Here is an 11466-nt window from a genome sequence, read left to right on the forward strand (position 1 = left end):
AAAAAAATTTATATATATATATATATTTATATTTGACAACACTGAGGTTTGCCACATCTATTGACTTTTATTTTCATGAAAGATATCTCTGTAGCATGAGATGCTGTTTGATAGCATTTTACCCACAGTAGAACTTTTGGAGTCAGGCCTTTGAAACCATGCCGCTGCTTTATCAACTAAGTTTATGTAATATTTGAAATATTTTGTTGTCATTTCAACAATATTCGTAGCATCTTCACCTGGAGCAGATTCCATCTCAAGAAACCACTTTGTTTGCTCATCCAAAAGGAGCAACTTCTCATCTATCAAGCATTATCATGTGATTGAGGCACTTCAGTCACATCTTCCGGCTCCACTTCTAATTCTAGTTCTTTTGCTATATCCACTACATTGAGAGTTCCTTCCAGCACCGAAGTCTTGAACCCCTCAAAGTCATCCACAAGAGTTGAAATCAACTTCTTCCAAACTCTTGTTCATATTGATACTTTGACCTCCTCCTATTAATCACGAATCTTCTTAATGGCATATAGGATGGTAAATTCTTTCCCAGAAGATTTTCCATTTACTTTGCTTGATCCATCAGAGGAATCACTATCTTTTTTTTTTTTTTTTTTTTTTTGAAACAAGGTCTTGCTGTGTCACCCAGGCTGGAGTGCAGTGGTGCCATCTTGGCTCATTGCAACCTCCGCCTCCCAGGTTCAAGCAATTCTCCTGCCTCAGCCTACCAAGTAGCTTTTGATATAAAGTGAGAAACATGCAGCTCTTCCTTTTATTTGAACAGTTGGAGGTCATTGTAGTTTTATTAGTTGGCCTAATTTCAATATTGTTGTGTCTCAGGGAATAGGACGGTCCAAGGAGGGGAGGAGAGCTGGGGAATGACCAGTTGGTGGAACAGTCACAACACGCAACATTTACTGATTAAATTCACTATCTTATATGGGTGTGATCTGTGTTGCCCCTAAAATTTATAGTAGTAACATCAAGAATCACTGAGTGCAGATTACCATAACAAATATTAATATAACAATAATGTCAAAGCTTGAAGCCAGGCGCGGTGGCTCACACCTGTAATCCCAGTACTTTGGGAGGCTGAGGTGGGCAAATCAGCTGAGGTCAGGAGTTCGAGATCAGCCTGGCCAACATGGTGAAACCCCATATGTACTGAAAATACAAAAATTAGCCAGATGTGGTGGTGCACGTCTGTAGTCCCAGCCATTCGGGAGGCTGAGGCAGGAGAATACCTTGAACCTGGGAGAATGAGGTTGCAATGAGCCAAGATCCTGCCACTGCACTCCAGCCTGGGTGACAGAGCGAGACTCCATCTGAAAAAGTTTCAAATATTGGGAGAATTACCAAAATAATGCACAGAGATGGGAAGTGAACACATGCTCTTAGAAAAATGGCACTGAGTTTCCGGGATTGGGGCCCGGCCCATGCCAGCTTTGCAGAGCACACCTGGTGTAGACCCCAGCGGCCGGGGCCAGGACTGGCTTGAGCAGCTGGCCAGCAGGTGCCACTCCCTGCAGGGCCCAGAGGCCTTGAGGACATCTGCAGTGCTCCAGAAGCCCGAGACCGTGACGCTGCGGGCCCTGTGCAGCCGGAGGAAGTTTGGCATGGTGGGCAGGAGCTGCAGGGAGGTGCTGCGCAAGGGCTGCCTCCACTTCCAGCTCCCTGAGCACGGCTCCCGGCTTTGCCTGTACGAGGATGGCACGGAGCTGACCGAAGACTACTTCCCCAGCGTCCTCGACAATGCTGAGCTCGTGCTGCTCACCTTGGGCCAGGCCTGGCAGGGATATGTGAGTGACATTGGGCGCTTCCTCAGTGCTTTTTGCGAGGCGCACGCTTGGCTCATCCAGGCCGCCCGACAGCTACTGTGTGATGAGCAGGCCACGCAGAGGCAGAGGCTGCTGGCCGACCTCCTGTACAACGTCAGCCAGAACATCACAGCCGACACCTGGGCTGAGGACCTGCTGTGGTTTGAAGGCTTGGAGTCCCAATTTTGGAATAAGTCTGGCTGAGATACAGCTGTGAGAGCCAGATCCGGAGTTACCTGAGAGAGGTGAGCTCCTGCTCCTCCATGGTGGGTGCACAGGTTCAGGAGGAATTCCTGCAGATCCTCCGCTCCATATGCCAGAAGCTCTAGTCTGTGCAGTGCAACGGCATCTACTTCGACAGAGGAGCCAAGGGTGGCAGCCGTCTCTGCACACTGGAAGGCTAGTTCTCCTGCCAGAGTCCCTTTGACATGGATGGCTGCTTGTCGAGATACTCCATCAACCCCTACAGTAACAGGGAGAGCAGGATCCTCTTCAGCACCTGGAACCTGGATCACGTAATAGCAGAAACGTACCATCATTCCTACACTGGGTGGAAGCAATTAAAGAACAAGACGGAAGAGAAGTGGACTAGGAGTATTTTTATGGCCTGCTTTTTACATCAGAGAACCTAAAATTAGTGCACATTATCTGCCATAAGAAAACCATCCAAGACCAGCTATAACCTGAACAGAATCTACAAACCCGAGACAAGGTTGAAGAGGAAGTGGCCTGTGCGAAAGTGCCAGTGACACGTACACACCACATTCTTGTCTTTGCTCGAGGCCTGACGTGGGCATAATTTTAACAGGTGCCTTTTTTTTTGGTCCAGTAGCTCCTGGAAAAAAACCTTAAAAAATATTTCCAGCAAATCTGATTTCAGTACATTTCTGAATCGTTGTGTTTGTTTTTTGTAGATGTAGTTTCACTTTTGTTGCCCAGGCTGGAGTGTAGTGGTGTGATCTCAGCTCACTGCAACCTCTGCCTCCCGGGTTCAAGTGATTCTCCTGCCTCAGCCTCCCAAGTAGCTGGGATTACAGGCATGTGCCACCATGCCTGGCTAATTTTTGTGTTTTTAGTAGAGACAGGGTTTCACCATGTTGGTCAGGCTGGTCTTGAACTCCTGACCTCAGATGATCCACTTGCCTCGGCCTCCTAAAGTGCTGGGATTACAGGCGTGAGCCTCTGTGCCTGGCCTGAATCATTTTTTATACCTTCTGACAGCCCAACTTCTAGAGGACAGCTTTGGGGTACTCACTGGATGTACTGTGAGTTGTCAGTAGGGATAAGAATTGTCCTGAGCTCAGGAATTCTTCTGTTCTCTGCTTTTACCAATATTTGGTTTGCTCATGTGGTGTGGTCACCATACTAAAACGGTGTTATGGCTGAAGTTAGCCACTCTCGTTTGAGGGACAAGTTGTTTATGCATCAGCTGTCTCTTGGGTCTGCATTTCCATGGCACATGGGCAACTCCATCCTTTTTGACTCTTCTAAATGCCCAAAAGAGAGGTGTCATGCTTGGGGGTTAAGATGTTTGTACTCCATAAAGAACATACAAGGATGTTCACTGCTGGCCTTTTTTTTTTTTTTTTGAGACAGGGTCTCACTGTGTCTCCTAGCTGGAGTGCAGTGGCACGATCTCGGCTCCCTGCAACCTCTGCCTCCTGGGTTCAAGCGATTCTCCTGCCTCAGCCTCCCAACTGGCTGGGATTACAGGTGTCCACCACTATGGCTGGCTAATTTTTGTATTTTTAGTAGAGATGGGCTTTTGCCCTGTTGGCCACACTGGTCTCGAACTCCTGACCTCAGGTGATCTGCCCGCTTTGGCCTCTCAAAGTGCTGGGATTACAAGCGTGAGCCACTGCACCTGGCCTGCTGAATTGTTTATAATGGCAAAAAGTAGGAAACTTCCCAATGTCTATGAGTAGGGCCATAGCTATTATGTCGAACTACATGAAACTGCCGTTTTTCTTTTTCTTTTTTTTTTTTTTTTTTTGAGACGGAGTCTGGCTCTGTCGCCCAGGCTGGAGCGCAGTGGCCGGATCTCAGCTCACTGCAAACTCCGCCTCCCAGGTTCACGCCATTCTCCTGCCTCAGCCTCCTGAGTAGCTGGGATTACAGGCGCCCGCCACCTCGCCCGGCTAGTTTTTTTTTTTTTGTTTGTTTTTTGTTTTTGTATTTTTTAGTAGAGACGGGGTTTCACTGTGTTAGCCAGGATGGTCTCGATCTCCTGACCTCGTGATCCACCCATCTCGGCCTCCCAAAGTGCTGGGATTACAGGCTTGAGCCACGGCGCCCGGCCGAAACTGCCGTTTTTCTGGGCCAAAAATGGGGAGTGATCATTAACTTCATGATTCAACCTGATACGTTTACATAGTGCTAACTATGTTGCAGTTTCAAGCTTTTATGAAGAAAGTGATGTAGAAACTGGAAGCTGTTCAGTGCAAGGCAGCTGAACCCTGCTCCTGCTCCATTTGTCATAGTTACTATCATCTCAGATAATATGGAGCTCATGTCAGCAGTGCAAGTGGTGGGTGCACAGAGACAATCTGGAAGTAAACATGCTGATCTGAACAGCAGTAATCCTGGGGGACATGAGGGTGGGACTGAATTACAGAGGACTCATTTTCTAAATCATGTATTTTATGATACTTGAATTTTTTTGAAATGGGCATTTATTTTATAACATGTTATAATGTACTTTTTTTAAAAAGTCATTTTGTAATATTTGAATTTTTACATTTGTTGTATAATCGAGAAAAGCAATAAAGATTTTTGAGAAAAAAAGAAAAATGGCACTGATAGAGTTGCTTGTCTCGGGGTTACTAAAACCTTCTATTTATAAGAAAACACAACATATGTGAAGTGCAGTAAAGCAAAGTGCAATAAGGTGAGGTATGCCTGTGAGTACATATGTTGATGATAAAGGGACCCAGGATTCTCACTGCCGGAAAAGGGAGTTACATATGTGAAAAGGAAGAAAAGCTTGTGGTGGTGGAATGGAATTGGAGGTACTGGTGTGAACTCATGGTTTTTAAAATGTATTGATAGACCTAGAAATAGATATAGATGTAAATGTGGATGTGTGTGTATCTGCGTGTACATATTCTCTAGTTCTGTGCACTGAGGAGGCCTGGAAACATTGCCACTCCTTAGTAATTAGCACACTTAGAAGCCAGGTCTTATTTTCTAAATACAGATATTCACTGAAAGGACCCAGAGCTCAGAGCAATGGCTGATTCCAGGGCGGGAGGAGAGAAAGTATAAGATGAACTTGGAACATATTATTGTGCCAGAAAGTAAAGAAGTGCTGAAAGAATAATGGGAACATATTTCAAAGGACACAGAGTCAGTTTGCAAGGACTCCTGCTAGGGCAATTTGAGCATCAAAATAAATAATGACAGTAATAGATGATAGTCACCTGAGTAAAATGAAAATCCATGAGTGTAAACTGATATAAATAAGTGAAATAATAAATGGGTAGAAAAGAAAGCTTTTTGATGCAATCATTTGCTGAATTATAGAAAAATTACCATTTGAGAATCATCATAGTAATATTTAATTCAGCTAAGGAACATCAAAAAATGCTAACATTAGTCTGGGCACAGTGGCTAACACCTGTAATCCCACCACTTTGGGAGGCTGAGGTGGGAGGACCACTTGAGGCCAAGAGTTTGAGATCAACCTGGGCAACATAATGAGACCCCATCCCCATCCCTAAAAAAAAAAAAGAAAAAGAGCCGAGTAGTCCCAGCTATTCAGGAGGCTGAGGCAGGAGGATCGCTTGAGCCCAGGATGTGGAGCCTGCAATGAGCTATGATTGTGCTGCCCACTGTACTCCATCCACCCTGGGTGACACAGTGAGACTCCCATCTCAATCAAAAAGAGAAAATTCAAAAAAAAAGGAGGATGCTAATACTAAGTTTAAAGTACTTATCCTCAAAGTACTTATTTGTTGCAAAGGGGGAAAGAGTGTCTTTGTAGTAGAGAAATCTGGCAGATGCCACCTTAGTCAAGGCGTCTAACATTATCGATAATGGGGCAAACTGAAATAATGTGTTACTTGATAGGCTGAAATAAGAACACAGCATTACTTTTGTGATGTTCCTGCCAAAGGTGCATAACCTGAATATAATTTATTGATTAAATTCACATGAGGAAACAGAAGATAAACCCAAACAGAGGGGCTGTTCTGCATCATTATAGGCATTATACCTTCAGAAATGTCAAGAACATGAATGTTAAAGAACAGCTTTAATATTATTCCAGTTTGAGGAAGAATAAAGAGATATGCCACCTAAATGCAATTCTTCATTAATAGGCATAATTGCATTATCTGTAAGAACAGTGATGGTGTTGGCAGTCAGAATTTTAAAGAGCCTACGCAATCAATGGAGAACATGTCATGTAAGGGGATTTTCTGGTAAGTCCAAACAATTATTGAGACAATTGGGAAAATCTGAATGGATTTTTTTAGACCAGGTAGAGATAGTAATGTATGAGTGCTCATTTCCTGATCTTGATAGTTGTATTGTAATTATTTTAAGAATATTGTCTTTGTAGGAAGTACACTAGGGTAATAAACTAGTCAGCAATTTACTATAAAGTGATTCAAGGAAAAAATTCTTCTTTTTCATTCTTGCAGCCTTATGTAAGTTTAAAATTATTTCAGAGTAAAGACAGAAGTTAAGGACTGCCTAACAAATTATAGCTAATGCAATGGATATTGGCTTTTCTGTTAGCCTATTGACAGGAGAGTGAAACAACCAAAATTTTGGGGGGTTTTCAAAACACTCCTGCCCCCAACATGACTTATTCTCTCTGATTGTGTTCTCTATTGATTGTATAGGCTCTTTAAAATTCTGATTGCTGACATCTTTGTTCTGTGTAATAAGCAGATTAAGCCCCTTGATTAACAAATACGGAGTGCCTAGCATGTCCTCTTCCTTTATTGCTATAGAAAGAATATACAAGACCAAATTCCTGATCTCAAAGACTTTATAGTAAAGTTGGAAGATAGGTATAATTTGGGAAAGAGTATGGAGGAAAAAAGTTAATTCCTGTTAGAAGCAAAGATATGGAGTCAGCAATGAACATGGCCATATGTACTTAAGACTGAGGAGCTGACTAGAATGGAAGGTCTGTTGACTAGGTAGTCTGGAACCAATTTCTGGAAGGTCTTGAAAGTTAGATAGATGAAGTCGAACTGCATGTGATAGACAATGGGAAGCTTTCCATTTTTTAATGGGAGAGTGACTTGAATGTGATACATTGAGGAAAATGAAGAAAAGCATTGAAACGTAGGGTGAATTGAAGGGAAGAAAGTTCTGACAGCAGGGCAGATCAGCTGGAGGCCGCTAGGTTTTAGTAGATGTCAGTTGAGAATCTGGTTAGGGTGAAGATAGCAGGGATGAAGAAGAATAAAGCCAGAGACACTTTTAAAGGAAGAAACACCTGAAGATGGTGGTTGATTAAGCTGGGGATAAAACCAAAGTTCACAGTCATTTATCACTGTAAAATCTCTAGCCTTGGAAATTATAAGTAGGGTATTGGAAGGGAGGGCTTTCCGATGATAGGATAGAAGTGAATTTTTTTAGGCCGGGTGCAGTGGCTCATGCCTATAATCTAGCACTTTGGGAGGCTGAGGCGGGTGGATTGCTTGAGCTCAGGAGTTCGAGACCAGCCTGGGCAACATAGCGAAACCCTGTCTCTACTAAAATACAAAAAATTGGCCGGGCTTGGTGGCGTGTGCCTGTAATCCCAGCTACTCAGGAGGCTGAGGCAGAAGAATTGCTAGAACCCAGGAAGCAGAAGTTGCAGTGAGTCGAGATCGGGCCACTGCGCTCTCCAGCCTGGGCGATATAACAAGACTCCGTCTCAAAAGAAAAAAAAAGAGTGAATTTTTTAGGAGCATCTGCTGCCATGGCAGTTTTGGAGATGTCCAAATGGACATGGCCTGTCTTATGTGTTACAAACATGAGATTATTAGTTCTAAGAGGAATTACAGTTGGGTTAGGGGATTTTCACATTACAAACCAACACAAACTCTCTCTACAGCCATTGAAAAGGGCTAACAATTTATATCTCTAAGGGTCAGAGAATAGTTTAGATTTCTGTTGTTGATGGGCTTAAAAAAACTTTATGTTCATAAAAAGGCTACTTCATTTCATTATACATCTGTTATGTTTTCACTATTTTGGCATGTAAGACCCTAGAGAAAAAAATATATTACTTTCTGTCAGTGAAAGTTTAACATCCAAGAGTGATTTTTATGTGCAGAAAGAACTGGTTACAGTGACTTGAAATACAGATTAATATTCAGTTCTTTATATAAAACATAATTTTTTCCTAATTCTTTAAATTCAGTTTTAAAGTTCTATTAAACTATGCATCTAGTGAAATAATAATCTCCTTTGTTTTTACCATCTTTGGATTAATTGAAGTTGAACTCTTCTGAAACAATTCCATTTACAAACATAGCCAAATTCTCTTAAATATTTTCAATTGTATTTATACATTTTGTGTGTTCAATTTTATTTTGAAGTATTTATATGGTAAGTTTATGATTCTAAGAAGTAATTTTTTTCAACCTGAAATCACAAATCTAAATCAATTATGCATTATACCTAGAATCCTAAACCTAATTTTTTAAAACCTCTGTTAGCCAGATTATCTTATACATTACAAACTCTAACCAACAGAATGTATGGAATGTACCAATGTTTTCAGAACTTTTAAAAGTTGACACATTCACTTATTTATACTCTGGGTTTAACTTCCTTTATCATATCTAAATTTAACTACATTTTTCTGGGATCGAAAAGACATTTCTAGGAGAAGCAAATTTAACAAGCTGCAGTTACTAGGTTGGCAATTCAGTAGTTATGTGGTTCCTTATCTGAGGGTTCACACTTCCAGGTGATTTTTCCTGAGCCATAGATGGACATATTTAGTTAAACATTTTGTGTCAGTAGAGGTCCCAAAGCCACTCACTTACCTTACTTTTCCTCTTGATTTGGGTAGGTAAAAGATTGCATCTTCAGTAAGATTGCAACCAGTTTGCTTCAGCTCACTCCTTTGTTGCCTAATTGAATTCTGCATCTCTCGGATGACTTTTCAGTGTCTTTTTGCCTTTTGGCGCGTAAAGACATTTTAAAGTCCTCACATTGTATTCTGAGTTTCTCTCATGTTCCAGTTCTCTATGCTTTATATCATGCCAATAATCTTTTAAATTTTGAGCAGTGGTATCTTGTGCAGATGTATATGCATTAAAAGTACATGTATTCAACAATTACTTATGTAGTACCTCTTATGTGCAAGGCACTGTTTTAAACACCAGGATACAGCAGTGAACAGAGCAGATTGAGTCCCTCCCCTCATGAAATGTTTAGTTTTAGAGACTGGTAATAAATATATAAACAAAGAGGTATATTATGTTATAGGAGAACAAGTCTATAAAAGAAGAATTAAGCAGGGTAAAAACTAGAGACTGATAGCGCTTGCTATTTTAATTAGGCCTCTCTGAGAGAGTGATCTTTGAAGACAAACATAAATGAAATGAGGATACAGGCCAAGCAGTATTTAGGAGAAGAACATTTCAGGTAGAGGAATCTTGAAGTACAAAGGCCTTGAGGCACAAGCAGGCTTGACTGAATTGGCCTCCTAGGAAGGGAGCCACTGTGGCTGTAGTACAGTGAGTGAAGGAGAAAAGACTGGCTTTTTCTCTAAGAATTATGAAACTTTGAGCAGAGTGACCTATCTTAAAAGAATCAGTTTACTCTGCCTTGAAGTGTGGAGAATAGACTTCATTTGCATAGGAGGGCACAAGTGGAAGCAGGGTGGCTAGTAGGTGCTGTGTGGTAGTTGAGGTGAAAATATGATAAGGCTTGGACAGGGCTGGTGATGAGAACCAGTTGGATTCAGGGTATATTCTCAAGATAGAATCAACAGGCTCTGCTGAGGAGTCAAGGTTTCTGGCTTTCATAACTGGGGGAATAAAAGTGCCATTTACTGAGATGGGGGACATGGGGAGGAGCAGTTTGGGGATGGGAGAAGTTAAGTGTCAGACCTGGTTAAGTTTGAGATACCTATTTGATAGCTAAGTAGAGATGTTGAGTAAACAGTTGGATATGTGAATCTGGAGTTCTGTGAAAGTTTGGAGTTTAAGTTAAAATTTGGGGTATGACCTATTTCTTATTTTCAGAAGAAACTCTTAACACCATAATTAATACAGAGTTAACTTTTATTACAGGAAAAACCATATGGCATAGTTGAAAGGAAGGCCAGAATATTCCCTGTAAGTCTTAAAACTTCTGATTTTTCTTTTGTTTATTGTTTTTCTCTCTCCTTTTCCTCCCCTTCCAAGCAATTATTAGATTAAGATGTTCTTTCCTTCTCACTTTCAGTTTAAGTCCCTGTTTTGTGTGTGCTTGTTAAAAAAAAAAAAAAAAAAGAGCGTAAGGTAACAATTACAGTTCAAATGGGAAGTGAGCACATTTATTTTCAACCTGGCTGTAAAACGTGTTTTGTGACCTTGATTGTCCTAAAGGGAGTTGAAAGTACCAAAAGTTTTTCACTGTGTCCTGTTTCATGTTGGGTAAAGAGCTTAGGGCACGAGCCTAAGCAAATATCCATGCATGGTGACAGCAACTGAATTTCTGTTATTAATTCAAAACTCTCATGTCCTGTGGCTTTGTACTTCATTTTCAAGATTTGACCTTAAGTTCTCCATCTGTGAATTTAACATCCACTAGTGGGTGTTTTAAATTTTATACTATGGGCTGGGCGCAGTGGCTCATGCCTATAATCCCAGCACTTTGGGAGTCCGAGGTGGGTGGATCATGAGGTCAAGAGATTGAGACCATCTTGGCTAACACGGTGAAACCTTGTCTCTACTAAAAATACAAAAAATTAGCCGGGCGTGGTGGTGGGCGCCTGGAGTCCCAGCTGCTTGGGAGGCTGAGGCAGGAGAATGGTGTGAACCCGAGAGGCGGAGCTTATAGTGAGCCGAGATCACGCCACTGCACTCCAGCCTGGGCGACAGAGCGATACTCTGTCTCAAACAAAAAAAAAAAAAAAATTTTATACTATGAATGTGTGAGCTATAGTACTAATTTGAAATGAATTATTTTACCATTAAAAGATGACTCAGTAGTTGGTATTTTTACTAGCCATTTATGAGGCTATTATTTAGCATAGTAGAATACATACTATGTTGTCTATTTCTAGTCACAGATGATGAATGAACTGTCATAACTCAAAATTCCTTAATTTAAATAACAAAACAGTGTGATTCTTGCTTTAATCAAATGACTTAGTCACAGTAATCATTATCTGTTGCAACAAAGGAATTTTAGGAAGGGCCACCAAAACTGGCCAACTGTCCCAGTTGGAACGCTGCTTTAGAAAATAGCTGGGGGAGTGGCCAGGCACGGTGGCTCATGCCTGTAATCCCAGCACTTTGGGAGGCTGAGGTGGGTGGATCACGAGGTCAGGAGTTCGAGACCAGCCTGGCCAACATGGTGAAACCCCATCTCTATTAAAAATAAAAAAATTACCGTGCGTGGTGGCGGGTGCCTGTAATCACAGCTACTGGGGAGGCTGAGGCAGGAGAATTACTTGAAACTGGAAGGCGGAGGTTGCAGTGAGCCGAGA

At 41.7% G+C, this 11466-nt stretch overlaps 1 protein-coding gene and 1 pseudogene across 3 annotated transcripts in view; both read left to right on the top strand.

The window, feature by feature from the left end:
* The window catches only part of NDUFB6 (NADH dehydrogenase (ubiquinone) 1 beta subcomplex, 6, 17kDa), a 21424-nt gene that overhangs the window by 5222 nt on the left and 4736 nt on the right, over positions 1 to 11466 (top strand). For 2 of the 3 annotated variants that reach the window (XM_011948651.1, XM_011948653.1), the window contains one exon: positions 10064 to 10108. The exons of the other annotated variant lie outside the window; for it this stretch is intronic. In XM_011948651.1, the coding sequence (XP_011804041.1) occupies positions 10064 to 10108 (45 nt within the window). The remainder of the gene's footprint in view (positions 1 to 10063; positions 10109 to 11466) is intronic. 3 annotated transcript variants of the gene reach the window in all.
* On the top strand, positions 1434 to 4585 carry LOC105516452 (annotated as a pseudogene).

This window comes from Colobus angolensis, unplaced genomic scaffold (assembly GCF_000951035.1).
Source record: "Colobus angolensis palliatus isolate OR3802 unplaced genomic scaffold, Cang.pa_1.0 Scaffold281, whole genome shotgun sequence".
Taxonomy (NCBI): Eukaryota; Metazoa; Chordata; class Mammalia; order Primates; family Cercopithecidae; genus Colobus; species Colobus angolensis.